Consider the following 19,179-nt stretch of genomic DNA (forward strand, 5'->3'; position numbering starts at 1 on the left):
GCGGCACGGCAGCGGCGGCGCCTTCCGTGCGGGAGCGGTCCCTTGGCTACCGACAGCCACAAAGCTGTTAGCCTGGCAACCGTAGTTAATAGGCCGAGGGCCACCGCATTCCTTTTGTAAAGTCTACCGACTCTTGGACCGACTGACAGGACTGCACTGACAGCTCTTGTTGTGGGTAAGCTGCCCCCGCCGTGAGCACTTCGCCGGTTGTCTCGCTCATTCGCTGCTCCTGCGGCCGGGAGGCGGCCCCGGGCGGGCGCCCCGACGGCACCTCCGCCCCGCCGCGGCCGCCAGCGCCGCACCCGCGGGGAGCAACGCGGCCCCGGCCCGCCGGGGGAGGCCGCGCCACGCAGCGGGGGCGGGCGGACACGCGTGGGGCGGGGAGATCCGCGACCCGGCCTCCCTCCGCGCCGGCGGCCGGACACTTAACGGCGGCGGGCCGCGGCGGCGCAGGGGCTGGCCGGCAGGGCGCGGGGTCCCGCCGGGGGCCGCTGCTAGCCATGCCTCCCCCGCGCCCGGCGGCCCGGCGCGGCCGGGGGGCTGCCTCCGTCGCGGTGCCCAGCGGGTGCTCGGCGCGGCGCGGCGGCTGCGGGGCGCGGGGAGCCGGTACCCGCCGCTGAGCAGCTGCGCGGCGGGGGGGAGGCGATGTCCTCGCTGGTGAAGGAGGACCTGGCGAGGAGGCTCTTCGGCCCCCGGCGGCAGCGGCTGCACGAGTTCATCGAGGTGGAGGGCGCGGGCGCCGGGCGCTGCTACCTGTGCGCCGCAGGTACGGGGGCAGCCGGCCGGGGGTGGTGGGGGGGTGGTGGTGGTGGTGGTGGTGGTGGTGGTGGTGGTGGTGGGTTGTGCCCGGGGGCGCTGAGGGCTGCGAGGGCGCCCGTGCGGGGTGTGCGGGGCAGCGGGGCGGGCAGGGCAGCGGCACCGGCATCCCGGGTCCCCGGCGCCAGCACGGCCGAAGCCCGGCGGCCCCGCGCTGCCGGCAGCCGGCGCGAACGGCGTTTTCTCCCCTCTCTGATCCGTGCGGGATTGAGCGCTGGTGGCGGCGGGGGGACGTGACACCTGCAACGCAGCCGCTGACGGCGTGCGGGCCGCGGCAGCGCTGCCAGTGCCTGCCCCGCGCTTACAACAGCAACGCCTTGCTGCAGTTCCAATTAGATTTTCCATAAGAAAGCATAAAACGTACATTAACACTGCGGAAAACATCTAATTTCTAGAGCTTTTGCACTATCCCTTGTCTTGGTCTAATGTCCAGTTGCTTGGGGAACAATAAACCAGACTTGTCGTTCAAATAAATGCATATTTAAGTTACCAATTAGCACAAACCATGGGTAAAACAAGATTGCTGTGAGTGATTAACTTAATCATGTGACTGCTTACTAAACTTGATTTCAAGTTTCACGATGTTTTTAGAACAAGGTTGCAGAAAGGTTTGAGGTTTTGTTACATTTTATTTCCCGACACTGAAAGATACTAAAAAAAATGCTGTCACCCCTAAGTATTTAGGTTGAAGTGGATGCTTCTTCCAGTCTGTTTCCTCTTTAGGCTCAAAGTCCATGTAACAGGTAGAAATAAGCTATATACTGGAGACATATTGGGTTAATAACCAATATGGGATGATGTCACCCATATTCTGTGATCGTTATCTTTCTAAACATCGGAAGTCTTCAGGACAATTCAGTTGTTTTACAGATTACTGGAAATACTAAGCAAGCTGTGTTCTCCATGCACATGTAATTTTAGTAGAAGAGGCTTTGTATTTTAGAGCTGTAAAAATAGTTTTAAGAAATGAATTCCTGAACGTCATAAAGCTTCTAAATGTACCAACCAAAATACCAACCTGATCATAGTTCATAAAACTATCTGGTAGAGAAGTATTTTTAGTTGCATGTGGTAGATCTAAACAGTTCACTGTTATGAAACATCCGAACAGGAGAAACAGTACAATGCACCTTTAAAATCTTTACTAAAAATTTCTTTCCAAGGTAGAGGAGAACAAGCCACTAGAGAAAGCCTCTAATCAGATTAACTGATTGGAACTCTCTGAAGACATAAAAGGAAATTTATGTGGAGTATGAAGACTGGGATCTTTCCAGTATCCAATATTAAACTCCCTTAATATATTCAGGCATAGTCAAGTAAGTGGTGAGTGGAAATCTGATTCTGAAAGATGGGTTGCATCTGTCTGCCAGCAGCTACTGTAATCTGCTGTGATTCTGTGGGAGCAAAACACATTATCTAAAATCTTATCACTGCAATGGAACCTCAGTATATTCCTGTTGATTTTAAATTACCGTAACAAAAAACCTAAATCAGTCAGACTATAGGTAAAACTATGCCTTTTGAGTTCTATATTACAACAAAATCTTGATGTGGATAACTGAACAATCTTATTTTTGTGCCATGTGCACAAAATTATTTTCCTTCCTCTTCACAATAGCTACTCTCAGTTTGTGCGTGAAGGCAATAGTATCCTTTCACTAAGTGATTTTTAAACCCTGGAAGAACGTAAAGCTGAAATGCAACCACATTTAGGGATTTTCACAACCCAGTATTGGTATGCCTGACAATAATGGTAGGACTAACATCATATTGTCCAACAGAGACTCTGAAAAATGTGTTCAGTCCATGAAAGACCTTAAGAAACAGTTTGTGCTCTATGAAGGCACTGCTATAGCTGTGCCCTCCCCAAGAAAAGCTTTTAGAGTTTAATAGAATTACATGGTAGATTTAAGTGCACATTCTGTATAAAAAACTCAATTTCATTTAAATCTGCTAACTGGGTGCAAGAACAAGCAATATGTAAAATGCAGGAAAAGTAAAGAAAAAATGAGGTTTGGGGTTTTTTTTTAGTTGAAAATAGTCCGCCCAAGTTTCACCACTAGACAGGTGGGACATGCTTCTGATTTTGTTATTCCTAACGCATCCATGCTCCATCCTTATGTCATACAATTTCTGCTCCTGCATGAGGGATAAAGAAATAGCAGTGTGTGGGACCTGGGGGCCAGTAGGATATCCCCTTGTATTTCTGACAGGACTGGGGGCTTTTGGGCTTGAGCTTGTTTCTTTTTAACTCTGAGGGAGACAACATATTCCCTCCCAAGCAAGCAAGCAAAAAAAAAAAAAAAAAAAAAAAAAAAAAAAAGGAGAAGCTGAAAGTATGAAGAGAATTTTCTAAGATTAGTCTAGCAGCTCTGCTTGCAAATGAAAAACCCTTGTAACTTCTCCATAGAAGAAAACACAGTGGTGGTCCTTTGGTTAAAAATCATTGAACAACTATGACTGATAGGACCATTAAAAAAAAAATCAACAGTGATTTGTATTTCCCAGGTAGGGAAGCTATAGGCTGAGAGAAATTATAATACATTTATATATTCCCACTGTTTTTCTTTGCAATGAAAAGCAAGCATATATCCGACATATATCCTTTGTCTTTATTTAACAACCATTTTCTTATAAACAGGTGAGAAGTAGGAGATGTTTTAACAGGAATAAGATAAAATTAGTCTTTTACCTTTAAAATCTTTAAAAAAAAGATAGTTTCAAAAACTCAGGCAGTCAGTATTCGGAAATAAAAGAATTTTGCTCCTGCATCTGTAGCCTTGTGCTGTGATGTCGAAATGCTCCCCACAGAAGCAGGTGACATCTTGCCCTTACCTTAGACTAGCGGATGGCTTGGGGAGGTGGCCTGCCCTGCAGTTGTCATGCTGGGTGTGCAGGAGCTTGTTCAGGCTCCAGTGCTTTTCACACGGGTTGTTGTGCGTTAAAGAAATCTGGTCTCCTACCCAGCACTCAATATTATCAATTAATAATGGCAGTTATTGCAAAGAGTGTCTTCATGCTCTTTTTTTCTCTCATTTCCTGCCTAAGTCAGAAAATAGTAATTTCTACAGAGACAGCACTGCCAACTTGAAGCTTTGAGAGATATGTTATTTTTGTTAAGTGGCCTACTTACATATTTAATAGGGAAATGAGAGTTTTGCTTCAGAAAAGCAATGGCTTCGTAAGAGAACTTCATCCACAGAATGGAAAGTGTAGCACAAGTCTCATAAATACAGAGCCTTGGTAGTGGTTTTGCAATTTTCTGACTCTAGGACCCCAGAAGATTCCCTCTCAAAAGTAAGTAGGGTAAGTGGATTATCCATACAGATCCTGTGCCAGAGTTAGGCTTTCATTGCACTGCTAGTGAATTCAAATGAAAGGCTTTTGCACAGACAAGGTTCTCTTTTCACAGCATTAGGTAAATCCTAAATCTACTAAAAGTTGTCAGTTTCATAGACTGAGACCATAGTGCTATCCATACTACCTGGGCAAAATAAAACTATTAAGTCCAGTATAGCCCTATACAGCCCTGCTCATCATCATTTAAGTTATTATCTAGAATGTAGTTTGATTAAGTCTTTTATTATTGGAACTTTTGGAAAGTACTTGCTTGCATATCTAAACTATTCTTTTCTTGCAGTGACTAAAAGTGAAGAAGTAGAAATATGTATGGTTAAACACTTGCGGGTGGATCGAGAGGAGAAATACGAAATAGTTGAGAAGTGGTTTTTGAGAGATCTAGAGATGATTGATGGAAAAGAAGCAGATACTGTAAGTCTTATGTATTATTAAATATATATATTAGAGTATACTTTTCTTATGTTGCAGTTTGGGATACAAGTATTAAACTGCAATTAAAATGCATTATCTGAAAAAGAAAGTTATGTAAAACCCAAACCAAACCTCCAAGGAATTTTGGTTTTATTGCCTGTGAGAGGCTCTACATTGCATTTGTACTGTTGGCGAGGGAGGAGGAAGGACAGATTTTCTTGTTTGTTGTAATCTTCTTCCCTCTAGTTGAGATCTGAGGGAGAAGATGGATGTTTCCTAATTTGTTTAGCATAAGTGGGAATAAAAGCTCTGCACTTACAGCTCCCAGTGTAAACTGGAGTTAATCCTGTAGATTTTAATGTGTATTTGAAACTAAAATTTCATTAAATATTTTTATGGAGACTGTGACCCTGTCATTTGAATGTATGAACCTGTTCTCTGTGTGACAAAGTCAATGTGTAAAATATGCAAGTGCATCGTTTGGTGTACCAGCTCAGGAAATTGTGACTGTTTCACATAGCTTAATATCACATTACTTGGATCCATTATATATTGGTGTACTTGTGTGTGTAAATATGAAACAGCTTTGGCTAGATGTGGCTGACCTTACGTTCTGGTTTAACCCCAGCCAGCATCCCCACACAGCTGCTCACTCACTCTCCTCCACCTGCAACCCCAGTGGGATGGGGAGGAGAATCAGAAAAAAGTAGAACCCATGGGTTGAGATAAGAACAGTTTAATAATGGAAATAAATAATAATTGAAAATATTAACAAAAAAACCCCAACAATTGTAGTGGAGAGCAGTGGGAGAGAAAGCAATAAAACCCAAGAGAAAAAAAAAAAGGTGATGCACAATACAACTGCTCACCACCCACTGATCAATGCCCAGCCAGTCCCCCAGCAGTGATCAGTTGGCCCTGGCCAACTCCTTCCAGTTTATACACAGAGCATGATGTTCTATGGTATGGAATTATCCCTTTGGGTAGTTTGGGTCAGCTCCTTCCTGGCTCCTTGTGAACCTCCTCGCTGGCAGAGCATGGGAGACTTGAAAAGTCCTTCATTTAGAGCAAGCTGTACTTAGCAACAACTAAAACATCAGTGTGTTATCAACATTATTCTCGTACTAAATCCAAAACACAGCATACTAAATCCAAAATACATTACTGCTAAAAAAAGTCCTAATCTCTCAGATACAACTTCAGAAAGGTAAAATGAGTCTGCAGTAGTACAACACAGAACAACACCAAAAGCAGAATTAAATCCTGTTTTACAAAAGCTAGAAGAATATGCTGAGGTGAATATCTTACTGCATGTATGAGAAGACTTTTTAACAGTTGTCCTTGCATGATAAATGTAGTCCAGGAAATAATGACTTTTTTCCCCTTTGAAAAGTGCTTTCAAGTGAACATAAAATAGAATTCAGATTACATTATCCTAGTGAAAGAGAAATCAAATCACAAGAAAGGTTTCAGAGCCTTGTTCCCAGGAAAATGTCAAACTGTGGTTGTTCTCATTCTGTCCTGTGCACATTGCTCTCAAGTCTAAAACTAGGATCCTGGGAAACAGAGGAAGCTCCGCTTCAGAGCATCCCTGCACCCTGAAAGCTCTTTGCAGTTTAGGCCAGAGAGGGAAAAAAGTAAAAACTAATAATCCTTTACATCCCCTCTCCAAGTTTTCTTGCTTCTAGAGATATTCCTGCCCCTTCCCCAGCCAAGGCAGCCAGAGGATTTCCTTATCACTTGCCTGCATGAATTTACTTCAGCTTTTTTTCTGAAGTGCTGTGCTTGAGTATCTTCAGAGATGATTCAGCCTTCCACAACTGGGATGATCAAAATCTGTTTCATTTTTGGTTAAAGAAAAGCCTAAATGAACCTCAAACTCATAATTATAAGGTGATTAACACTGCTATAAATATTCATAATAGTTATTCATATCCACAGAATTTAACAGCTATTTAACATCCTAGCTGCTGCTAGGATTAATTGTGCCAAAAAGCCAGAAAGCACAGATAATTACAATTTAGGCAGGAAGGGCAATCAATATTCTTCTTCTGACAGGCATATATAGTTATAGTCCAAGGCAAGTGCTTTTCATATAGTGTGTTTTAGGCAAAATGACAAATTGGTTCATTTCAAAACAAGATTGTATAATCCTTATAAAGTGCAGTATATTGCTTGGCCAAAGTCTGAAACTTTTACTCAGGCAAAACTCCTGATGGCAAAGAATTGCAGCTAATTACAAACTGCTACTTTGTAAAGACTTTAAAGACCCTTTAGCTTGAATAGCAGAAATATGCAAAGTCCTTCAGGGACCATCAAACTAAGAAAAAGCCCCGAAGGTACCTGAGCAGAGAACAACAGATTGCCATTCTAACATCTGTGATGCATGTAATAATTTCATTCTCTCTCCACTTTTTTAGGATAATCCATATTTTGATATGCACTTCCACAAAGTCTACAATCTGGAAGCATATAGTTGTGCATCTAAATATACATTTGCTCGAACACTGAACAAACTGAATGAAATGTACCTTAAGAAGGACTTGAAGATTGTGAACTTTGATGACACATACCTAAATGATGATTCAATCTGGTCATCCAACAACAGGGATTGCTTAGTACTTATGAGGATATGCTTCTATGCTTCCAATCTTTTATGTCTCTCCCTCTGTCCTTTGTCCTAAAGATGCATTTTCTAACATTAAGGTGACTGGTTGACTTTCACTGACCAGCATTTCATAAATCATCTGATCAAAAAGATAGTGATATGCAGTATCTGCTTTTTAATTTTACGTATCAGTAAAAACCAACACACTTTTTACATAAATGATTGACCATTCATTTATATATATTAGGAGGGCCTCACTCTGGCAAATACTCACAAATATATGAGGCTTTCAACATAGGACCAATAAATCTCATGGTCAGTGGTGATTGTTTATGTAAGTAGAGTTCAGCATTTGCTTATATGGTCACGGAGGTATGAATTACCTTTCATTAATAGCTGGAAATATTTTTAAAGCGTTAAGTGCATTAATGGTTAAATTATATCCTGGGAGTGGGAAAAAAAGCAACCAAATGAGTTCTGTATGAGAATGATGCACATTTCCATTTTCAGATGTGTTGAAATACAGAACTCCATTAAAGAGATCACACCTACATCAATACAAGTATCAAACTCTTATCCTGACGAATCGGAGTTCTGCATTCAGGTACCACGGGACCAAGTTTTCACCTATGCAGTTACAATATGTTTTCCTCAGAATGTTTAGCACTCCCTTTGGCCTTCCCATTATTTGTTGTACTGTCTTCAAAACCGAAAATGAATGTCCTTAAGCAGAATTGCTTTATTTGTCAGACCTGTCAGAAGGTCCTTTTTTCTTTTGTATCGTTAACATCTTCTTTCTGGTGCTATATTGCTTATTTATATGATCAGGGCTAATTAGGGAACAGAAACTGTTTGTTTATCTCTTCTCCACCTCTGGACCAAGAATTAACACAATACTATGTAAACCGCAGTTGTTGGCTACTACAGTTAACCTTATAGGCAAGTGATAGACCTTTCAAAATTCATAGAATTAAGAGAGTAATTTTCACCAGTTTCTAGCTATGTGTTAGCATAATCAGTGCACTACTTAAATGCGTATTAGTATTTAGAGTAACATTTAACACAACGTGGAGTCTACTGAGTGGTTTGGAGTATCTCACCCGTAACAAAAAATAATGGCTGGACTGGTGACAGTGTTGTATTACAGTAGAAACGGGATGAATTAAAGCTGTATTGAGCAAGAGCTGAAGAGGAATAGTGTTGACCATAAACACAGTGATATTACCCAGTGTCAATCAGCTAAGTTAGTTGACTGCTCTTCCCACAGTCAATAAAGAAATGTCAACCCAAAAGGTCATTCAGAGAAGCTTCTGGTCAGAACATCCTGCAGGAGAAAATTTGCTTTCTCTTTCGACAGCCAAGAGAGTACAGGGAGACTAGCTGTGGACTAAACCAGCTATGTACCTAAAGCTGACTAATGTAAATAGCTCCGAGGAAATCACGAGCTGGTTAATGTCCCCTCTCAGTACGTGCCTTCTGTAAAATGGGATAGTCATGCAAGGGTATGTAGCTTGTACTTCACCGTTGCCTTTCACATGAACTCCCATCTTTAAGAACGTTCACATAAATGTACTTTGGATTCAAAACTGAAGAAACATCAAATAAGTGAGAATATACTAGAAAAACTGTGTGAAAACATACAGCTTTTTACTTTACTTTTTAAATGGTATCCTGTTGCTTGTATATAGGAAATTCTATACCTTTGTTCAGCTAATCTTCCAAGACTATAAATTTATTCTAGGCATACGTTGTAAATTACATTCATTCTAACCCAAATCTTAGTAATTATGTGTCTCGACAGTTGTGAAGGCATTTTATGTGGGTAACACAAATCTTCTGGAATTTGTAAGGACTTCAGTCTTATTTTTGTCACCTAAATCTCATTAGAGAGAAGGACTGTATGTATAGTAATTGTGAAATGCAGTTGTTCTTTTCAGAATGTCTTTGGGATAATCCGGTGCAAGTATGTGTGTTGTAACATTTGATCCACAGCTACAAGAACTATTTGCCCAACATCCAGGTTCCACAAACCCATCTTCAATAGCAAGTATGATTCAGACTACTATTTTCTGTGATACAGTGTTTCGTTTGGACTGTGTATTAATTTTAGAGGTCACAATGTTTTCTGTAATGTTCACAAATTCTTTGCTTAATGGCACAAGGAAATATTTTCTGAGTGGAAAAGCTCCCATCATTCATCTTGTAATTGTAATGAAAACATAGAGCCTCTAATAATAAGCACTTCAGAGCGTTGTTTTGAAATAAATTACAGGTATAGTGAATTCCTGACCAATGATTGTCTGTATCACGTTAGAAACGGGTAAGCTAAAAATAAATATAATGTTCCACCATATTTAATAGACTTGCATCACTAGTTTATATCTTTCTATTCTTGTATAAACATTAAGCTGACTATATTAGAAATAAGAATAAGCCTGCATTTTATGTGGAATAATACGCAATTAAAATCTGTTTGGCATTTCTTCTGATAATGTAGTATTTCAGACATCTTCACCAAGCGATCAGACTAAACAAAAGGGAAGGAGAAAAAGGGACATTGTCCATGTAAATTATTTCAGTTATTATCAAAAGGAAAAATATTTTAGAAGATCTTTTCTGACCTAATCTAGGGACTTGTTACATTTAGACAGTTCTTTATAAGGTGTCAAATACCAAGACATTGTAATTGCTAGATGGGGCTGGTCGCACTATAGATGGTCTTTGTCCTGAGGTGTGGGAGACTGTCACTTTGCAGTTAGTAAAGCACAGCTGTGCCACAGAAGATAACAGAATATGCTAAATTATAAGTGGGCAAGACCTGACAAGCTGAATAGCCAATCTTTCAATTAATGCAGAGTTGTTTCTTGCATCACATTTCCTGACCTTGGATGTACAGAATGTAGTTTGAAATACAGTATCTAGGGATTCATCTGCTTCTTCTGGAAGACTTCTCCAAAATTTAATAGGAAGAAACTTACAGCAGTAAAGGATTATCACAAATGCATTTGTAGTATTCTTATAAAAGGTTTCAACCAGATGATGGAGCGAATTAATACTTGATATTCTGTATATAGTGTGGCATTTCTCCAGAAAACAGGAATTGTTACCAGCATATCTGTTCCAGAGAAGAGGAAAAATATGGCAGCCTGAAAATGAAGAAGCATGATAATGAGCAACTTCATGCTCATTTGTTTAAGAGTCAGAAAGGGAATAGAGGCTGTCATAAAAGACATGATGTTTTTTCCTAAGTGTATTTTTTTAAAACTCTTTCACCAGCATCAGTTAAGAATATGGGCAAACCTGTGACAAAAGAATTTGAGAATATTTTGTTTGTAGCATTTATCAATACCATATTTGTCTTATTCTATACTTAAACAAAACATCAGTTTTCTGCAGCACCATGCGATAAAAAGCATTTATCTTCATTCAGGTAAGATAGTTCCACATCAACAAAAAATACATGGGTGAAGTTCTTGAACTGCAGTTCACAGATTTATGACAATTTTCACCATCTAAGACCCATGACCTTATATTTAAAATAGAAGGACGTTTCCCATGTGTTTATCTTTCATTGACAATGGATCTTTTCCTGCATCTTAAATTAAGTAAATACAGATCAATGCAGAGTTTTAAAAATCATTTTGAAAGAGTAGCGAGCTTGTTTTGGATTGTGCCTTCTGGGTTTTTTTCTCATTTTTCTCCTCCTTTGTGTTTTGGAGTCATACATAAAGTAACCCACCTCCTCCCAATGAAAGCCTATACTGCCTTTCCTGTCATCTACCTACCTATTCCTCAATACTTTCAGCATATAAATCTATCTTCTTCCAGTAAAGCAGGGGATTGTATTACATGATTTGTAATATGTAATTGAAGAACATTTTGTCATGTGTTAAAGTCAGTGTTGGAAGATCAAAGGCCTTTTCTGAAGAGCATCTGTGGGAAGCTGAGACAGGAGGGGAGAGGATGGCGGATGGCACTGTGCATCCTAGAAGATGATCTCATGTCAGTTGTACCATGTGTAACCACATTTTAGCATTAACAAACCGTGTTTTGGAGTGGTTTTTTTTTTGCCCTTTAGCAGAATGAACCACTAAAACCAGAAAACTAGAAGGGTTCTTGCTAATAACAACAGCTTTATGAAACCTTGTCCAATCTTTTATGGCTGCCTTATCCAGTCTTTATAGATCTAGCCAGACAGTTACATTTTGTGGCTGAACTGAGAAATTACAGAACTCTTTTTAACCTTGGCCCTCATGAATGATACATTATAGAAGTGCACAGCATGTTTTGCAAGTCAGAAAACAGAAGTACATTCAAAAAGACTCTATTGGTCCATCATGTTTAATGCTTTCAGTCAAGTGGAAAAGTGATACAGGAATGATGAAATCCCAGTTTTACATGTTAAAAACCTACATTTTGGTAATGCGTAACAACCACTTGGAAAAGATGTTTTCTGTTGTAATAAATAAATAACCTACGTTATTTCTCCCTTGGCATTTTGCTATTCTGTTACAAACTGGTGGCAAGCCACCTCACATCATGCCGGCCCAGAGAACACCTCTTGCCCGTTGTAATACAGAAAGATAAGTGTTGGCATTGTTTTTTCTGGCCGTTTAATGCCTTGTAATTACACAGCGGGGTTTTACCTAGTTCACAGCCACTGGAGGGAGCTTCTTCTGACACCACCCCCCACCCCCCCCCCCACCCCCACATTTTCGAGCCCGGGGAGGTTTTCCAGGCCCTTTTTTCCGGTGTTTTTCCCCTGCCTGAGGCAACCCAGCTCCGACCCGGGCAGGAGCCGCCTCAGGAGGACACACACACAGGGGCACGAAGCGGGACCACCGTTCCCCGCGGCATGGGACAGCCTGCAGAGCCCGCCGCCCTCAGGGCGCCCCGGAGCCGCACGGCCCGCCTCGGCCCGGCCGCACTCGCGGAAGCCACCGCGCAGTTACCGCTCCAGCCCAGCAACACCGCCCGCCCGCTCCCCACATAGGCCTTCCGTGGCCTGGGCCTGCTGCGCACCGCGCTCAGGGCTACAGCGCCGGACCTGCCCTCAGGGCGGGGGCAGAGCCCCCCTGCGCCCCTGCCTGCCCCGCCGCCGCTCCGCGGGCGGGTGTTAGGGCCGTTACGGCCTCCTCCGCCGGGGGGCGCTGCGCGGGCCGTGCGGCTCCCTAGCCCGCCGCCTCGCTGCTAGCGTCACGTGGGCGGAAGCGGCCCGCCGTGGGCGGTGCGCAGCGGGGCGGGTTTGCAGCCGGAGCCGCAGCGGCCGGAGGCGCCTGCTTTCCGGCCCTGTCCCGCCACGTCCCGCCGGCCCTGGCTCTGCGGTAAGAGCGACGTGGCCCTGGCACTCCCCGCCCCTTCCTTTTGCCTCGGGTGCGGGGCCTGCCGCGGTGCTCGGTGGGCCGCGCTTTCCCCCGCAGGCCGGGCCCTGGCGGCCGCCCCGGGCCGGCGGGCTGAGGGAGCGGAGGCGGGGCGGCGCGGCTGCGGCCGTGTCCCGCCGGCCGTTGCACTGAGGGGTGTCTGCGGCCGATTTCTGCGGGGCTGGCAGGTGGGAGGCGGCAGAGCGGGTGTCAGGCCGGCCCCTGGGAGGCCGCCGCTGCTGTCAGTAACTCTTCCGAGTGTCCCTGTTAAGTCACTTTGTGACTGGCTGATTCCGGGGGGTGTCACGGTTAGGGTACCCCCTCGTGTTTCTCTTTGAACCGAGAGGATGCAGGGATAGCGTGTTTTCTTGTTCACACGCTTAGAGAGACAAAGTGCTCGCTATGCAGCCTTAGCAAATTGCTCTGTTCATTTTTTCCCCTGTATTTCCTGGGCAGGCCATATCCATGATGTGATGTGTTTGATGGATCTCATGTCGCCGAGGCTTTTTCTGTGTCATTACTGGGGGAAAAAAATGCAGTGTCTAAAGGGATTTATTAGAGACTGGTGTGGTCTCAGCTGTCTTGAAGCATTTTTCTGAGGAAGCAGCTTTGTATCTAGCTCCTTGAGTTTGATTCTGTGTTCCTTTGGGATAGCAGGATTCATTAAGAACTTAATGATGTGCTTGGTCCTGCCTTGCACATTGTGAAGGGTTTGGTGGCTGTGACTAAGGGGGTGAGTTTGTAACAGAAATTGGACTATGTGTCAGCTCGAGTCTGTTCTCGGGTTTAGCATGTTCTGTTTTATGGGAAAGGGGTATTCTGCACAACCTGGACAACTTGTGTTAGCCCTGTAATGGGAGAGTTAGCAAGTTGCAGCAGTCTGAATGTGACTTAGAGCAGAAAGTAAAATCGTAAATTGAGAAGGAAAGGGGATGTTTCTGAACTGCAGCAAGTTGTTGGTATTTTGTGTGTTCATCTTACGCACATGTTGGAGAGTAACAGGAATGACAACCTGATGCAATTTGGGGAACAAAAGATGTGCCAGGCATTTGATGAAAGGGGGGGGAAATTGTTAGCTGCGGAGTGTTACATTGCCATAGGGTTGTCATATAAACAGCATTTCTTGGGATGCCCCAAGCTCTGTACACTTGACAATACTGATTCCAGCTTGGTATGTTTGCCCTTGTTTTCCCAAAGCCCTTGGGTTACTAATCTTTAAAACTACTGTGTTGCCTAAGATGTGGGCAACTGAGCTGAGGCATAGTGGGACATGTTCTTTACAGAGGTATCAAATCTGGGAAAACTCTAGTACACTGGATTTTTTTTCATTTGGTTGGTTTGGAGTGCTTTTTTGCCACCATGTAGAATGTGATGTACTTATTCAGCTTTAAGAAAGCCGCGCAGGATACTTGAGAATGTTCTCATAACATGGGATCAGGTACTAAGGTAGAATTTCTCTCATGGTACCAAGGGAGGCATGAGTGACTAAGCATGCAGAGACACTGATCCTGAATCAGGACGATTTTTCCTTCTACCAGAAGAGAGTTAGGGTGTGTATGTGGTACACCAAAACTCAATAGTAATTTGTTGGATTTGAAGTTGTGGCATCTAAGTGGTGGATTGAATGACTGTAAGACATACTGTATCCGGAATATATTTTAAAAAATCATCCTGTGAAGCAGGGAGCCAGAGACACTTTTTGTCCCTCTCAATGGAACATTATTTTTGGTTTGGTCTGCCCAATGTATAACCTTAATTTAGTGAAAAAGTCCTGACAATTTAATTGAAGGGTTAGGTATATTTCAAGGATTCTGGACTTTTAAGTTTCATTTAAGGTCATCACTGTGCTGACTTTAGTTTCACATTCTCCAGCCTGTCAAATTTTGTGGGTTTTTTTTGTTCACCTGTCTTCATACAGATTTTTACTGGATCCGTGGCATTCATACCCATTCTAGAATTCCACTACTTAGTCAGACAGTCTTGTTGGTTTTGGGGTTTTTTTCTTGATTCCCATTTCAGCTTCTTTTGTTAATGCCTCACATTCCCCTTTACTACTAAGAAGCTTTTTGTTCTCTATTAAATTAAGCAGAAGGATCATTCCAGTGTTGAAAAATTACAGTTGTGTAACAGATAAGATAATAGGCTTTATCTTGGACTTATTCCTAAGGTGGGCTAGTTTTCCACCTAGGTTGTGCTTGTCTATATGATTCATTCAGTTATGTGTGAAATTTAATTTCAAAAAACTGTAGTTGCTATAAGTAAATGACTGTTGGGGTTTTTTTGTGTGTGTTAAATGTATGTGAATGTATTATGACTTCTTAAAATATTTCAGGTGAGAGAAAATGACTGCAATCAAGCATGCTTTACAGAGGGATATTTTCACTCCCAATGATGAACGCTTGTTGAGCATTGTGAATGTGTGCAAAGCAGGCAAAAAGAAGAGAAACTGCTTTTTGTGTGCCACGGGTAAGTAGTAATGCCATCATATTTCTTGTCTTCGCTTTTGATTTTTATTTGGTTTTATTTGTCTCACCTTTATTTACAGTATTTATTCTTGCCCCATATAAAGCAGGTGCTTTCCATTTCTAAAGGAGAAAATCAGTTGTAGCTTATACTTCCATTATTGCTTCTACTAAGAAAGAAACAAAACCCAGTACTTTTATTCCCAGATCTCACTGTAATTTGAAATGAAAGAATCAAAATTATTTGTGTGGGACTGGTGGGATTTTGAAGGAGGCTTTATATAGTGCTCAAAAGGGGATTTAGTAGGCATCTAGGCTGATCAGCCTAAATAAAATGCAAAAAAGAGTACGGGTTACAGTCCAAAGCAGAGGGCTCTGGAAAGACACAGTAACTGAAGCGAGTTCTAACATTCCTTTAAGTGTGTGTGTATTATATTACATCTCTTAAAAATATCAGGTGCTTTGGGTTGATCTGTCAATATATTAGCTTGATAGAATATTTTTTGACTGACAAATATCAGAAAATGTTTTTATTCTGACTGTAGCATCCAGTTACCTCTGTGCTTTTCAGTTAGGTGGCCACGGTCTGAGGTCTGCTGTGTCAAAGAAATAACTGTAAATTGGGTTCATTACTTCACAAGCTGTGTGGAGATACATATCTGGTTGACTGAGATTTAAACTGAGCTGTAGGTATTGTGAATGAAAATGTTTTAAAGGGTCTCTTTTCATTAAATAAATGTTACGAAATCTCCCCCGCAGAGAATTAATTTCTGAAGCTGAAGCACAGCAGAAACAGATGTTAAAAGTAATTTTTGCATCTTGAAATTACCCTTTTACTTCATTTAACAGTGACAACGGAACGACCAGTGCAAGTAAATGTGGTAAAAGTGAAAAAATCTGACAAGGGAGATTTCTACAAAAGGCAGACTGCATGGGCACTTCGAGATCTGGCTGTTGTCGATGCTAAAGATGCTGTTAAAGTATGTGTAACTTTTTTTTGGTTTAGTGCTTTGCTCAGAACACCATCTTGGTTCCAAGTTAGAGTTTAACTTCCTGGATACTGACTGCTTTAAAGCTTAGAATGAGAACACATTTAATTAGGATGATAAGTTCCTGTGCTGCTTATGCCTGCATTTTGTTTTAGCCTTTCCAAGAATATAACCCTGGTAAACTGAGTAAAAGTAGTCTAGATATGCCTGTGTAGCAATATTTTGAATATCTGCCCTGTTTATTTTAGTGATCTCTCAGTGACTGTACAGTACTTGTGCTCAGTACTTGTTTGTTTCAAGTCTTACACAGATTTTTACTTCAAGCTTAGTATCCCCTTAAAAAAAATTGATGACCATCTTACTGATGATATTCAGCTACATGTAATTTTTTTTGCTAGGACACTTAAAACATTCTTAATGAGCAGTATTTAAGCTCGAAGGTGAGCTGCTATAATCTGTTCTCTAAATCATGACATTGGCCATTTGTTGGACAGCATACAGTCCTGAGGTGGTGGTGTTTTCCATAGAACAACAAGAGCAACCTATTTTTGGCCATTTAAATTCACCTGCTGTCATAAACGTAGATGTACAAACAGACAGAGGTGAAAATTATTCTTCCTGTGATGTCCAGTTTTATGTTCTGTTATCTGGTGGTTTGGAAGAACAGTGCAGAAAACTGAAGCTGAAAATTCTTTGATTTCAGCTGAAAATTCTTTGATTTCACCATCCTCAGGTGTAGCTTAAATACATTATTTCAGTTATCCACCTACTTGTTGGCTAGGTTTTAGATTTTCCTTGCTATTCCGAAATAGCATGTTGGAGAATTTGTTCTTTTAGTTTAAGGTTCCACTTAAAATTATACCATCTTCTGGGGCTTTTTTTCGTAAAACAGAATTTAGTAACTAGTTTCAGAAGTATGCTGTAATGTATATACCACTCTAATGAGTGACTTTGAAATTTTCTTTCAGAAAACAAATGTTGAATGCTAAACTATCTCATATTAAAAAAAAGAATTAAAGTTGATAGATGCATCATGTTTTGGTTTTCAAATGTGATCCTGTGCAACTCTTGACACAAGCCTTTCCTGCACTAGTTGTGAGAACTCAAATTTTATGTAGTAATACTGTTTGTTTAGAAATGTATGGTAATTATATTTATCAATATAAGCTACAGAAAAAAAGAACGGCTTTTTTTGCACTTGTACAGGAAATACCATTTCCTATCATGTGCAGTTTCATGGGTGGCCTGCTTCTACAGATAGCAGTGACAATATAAGTAGTAAGTAACAGCAATAGTAGTTTTTACAAACTAAGCAAGAATTTAGTATGTATCTGATGCAAAAACATTTTTCATCAGATGGAGGCTGGACCTTGTAAAATGCTTGTAATATGATCTTTAAAACAGACTGTTGCCAGTTACAGTTCATACTGAGTTTGTCAGTGGCTGTAGAAAGTATTTAATTGTTATCAAGGTAATATTCTCATCAGGCAGTAAATCTAGTTGAAAATACTTCTGTAGTAGTTTTTTACCATCAAAATTCCAAGTCTTTGCTATTCTGTTCAGTGCTGTCAAATACTATCATATCTATAAAATGTATAAAGTGCTTATAATTTTTTCCCTTGCCTATTACACTGTCTCCTTGAATTGTGTTGTATATATGTTGACAGTAATTCAGCTACCGTTTGTAGTTTCAGAAGGCTAATACAAGGCATTAGTCATTCTGAAGACAAGTGTTTCAGGGCAGACAGCACTGTAAATGTTTGTTTAAACTCCTACAGATCTCTGTATTATGTGTTATTGTTTCCTTATCTGGCTTGACAAAATACTATCTTCATGGTGTGGATTCTGTTTTTTCACTTTCAGTGTTTTAGCGCATTCAGTAACATGCAGCAGGGCACCAGAGCTGGTGTGTTAGCTTAAGGATAGCATGTGTGTGATTTCATTTTTATCCTGTCATCTCAATAATTAAATGTGTAAACAATCTTTGCTGCTCAGAGAATCATTTGATTGTTGAGTCCATAACATATCTCATCTTTTGCAGGACAATCCTGAATTTGACTTGCATTTTGACAAAGTGTATAAATGGGTTGCAAGCAGCACAGTGGAAAAGAACACCTTCATTTCATGTATCTGGAAACTCAATCAGAGATATCTTAGAAAGAAAATTGACTTCATTAATGTTAGTTCACAGCTCTTGGAAGGTAAACTTCTAGAACTGTATGTTAAGCATAAAGTTTGAAAATTACTGATGTAAAACATACTAAAAAAATAATCCCAATGCTGATGTTTTTTTCCTGTTCACTTACATTTTCTATGTCTTCAGATGAACAAGGTGACTAGATAACATATTTTCTGCTAGAAAACTTCATTAATGAAGTTCTAAATACTGATAAGCTTATTGTATTTCTAAGACATTCTGTTTCTTGAACAAAAATCTACGTGCAAGATCTGGTACATCTAAATGTGTAACAAATCTGCTTTTGTTCCTGTTTTCATTTCCCCTGAATTAGAAAAATGCTTTAAAAAGAGATGCTTCAGTCATATGCTAAAGATTATATGAGGTTTTGTATGAGATTTCTAGTTTACAAACTATGAAGCATGTGTTAAATTCTTCTGGACCCTATTACAGTTCATGTGACTGGTTGCTGGAAGGCTTTATATCTTCTTCACTCATGCCATATCATTAAAATACTTTTAGTCACGTCATCTTTTAATAGTTGAAATTTTTTAGTAAAGCCTAGTGAGGAAGCATACTTCATGTTGAGTCTGTCAGAATTGGTTAAACTGTTGATATTTAATATGTTCAGGCTTGTGCAGAAGAACTTGAACTAGAAATCAAAAACAGGGAGGATAGCATGTCTGTATTTTGGTGTTGACTGAAATTTGGTTTCTACCAACCTCATAACTTTTCAGGTTTGTGCAATGTTAAAACATTCATACTGCCACTTAAAGTATACACACTGTTAATGCTTTGTCTAGCTAACATTCTCTGCTTCCTTTCCTCTGCTTTTCCATACCTTTTAATTCTTCAGAACTGCCTAAAGTTGCAGAAGGTGCGTAACACCGTTTTCCTTTATTTCTCTTTGTAAGAAATTTTTCTTAAATAATGTTTTTCTTTTTTTTCTTTTTTTGTTTTTTTTTTTTTGTTTAAAATAGTGCTTTGGATAGCTTAT

General features: G+C 40.9%; 2 protein-coding genes across 6 annotated transcripts in view; both read left to right on the forward strand.

The window, feature by feature from the left end:
- The first annotated feature begins 355 nt into the window (after positions 1–355).
- On the forward strand, positions 356–11,895 carry EXOC1L (exocyst complex component 1 like). Its single transcript, XM_055700977.1, has 3 exons — positions 356–766; positions 4,457–4,587; positions 7,008–11,895. Exons 1-3 carry the CDS (start codon positions 646–648, stop codon positions 7,269–7,271), a joined length of 516 nt encoding a protein of 171 aa, XP_055556952.1. The 5' UTR covers positions 356–645; the 3' UTR covers positions 7,272–11,895.
- Positions 11,896–12,373: 478 nt separating this feature from the next.
- The window catches only part of EXOC1 (exocyst complex component 1), a 30,234-nt gene continuing 23,428 nt past the window's right edge, over positions 12,374–19,179 (forward strand). For 4 of the 5 annotated variants that reach the window (XM_055700973.1, XM_055700974.1, XM_055700975.1 and 1 more), the window contains exons 1-4: positions 12,374–12,519; positions 14,888–15,021; positions 15,867–15,997; positions 18,048–18,207. In XM_055700973.1, coding sequence (XP_055556948.1) covers positions 14,898–15,021; positions 15,867–15,997; positions 18,048–18,207 — 415 coding nt within the window. In that variant the 5' untranslated portion in view covers positions 12,374–12,519; positions 14,888–14,897. Of the gene's footprint in view, positions 12,520–12,610; positions 12,744–14,887; positions 15,022–15,866; positions 15,998–18,047; positions 18,208–19,179 lie in introns of those variants that run through there. The other variant, XM_014286983.3, reaches the window with a different exon arrangement.

This window comes from Falco cherrug, chromosome 1, assembly GCF_023634085.1.
Source record: "Falco cherrug isolate bFalChe1 chromosome 1, bFalChe1.pri, whole genome shotgun sequence".
In the NCBI taxonomy this organism is placed as follows: Eukaryota; Metazoa; Chordata; class Aves; order Falconiformes; family Falconidae; genus Falco; species Falco cherrug.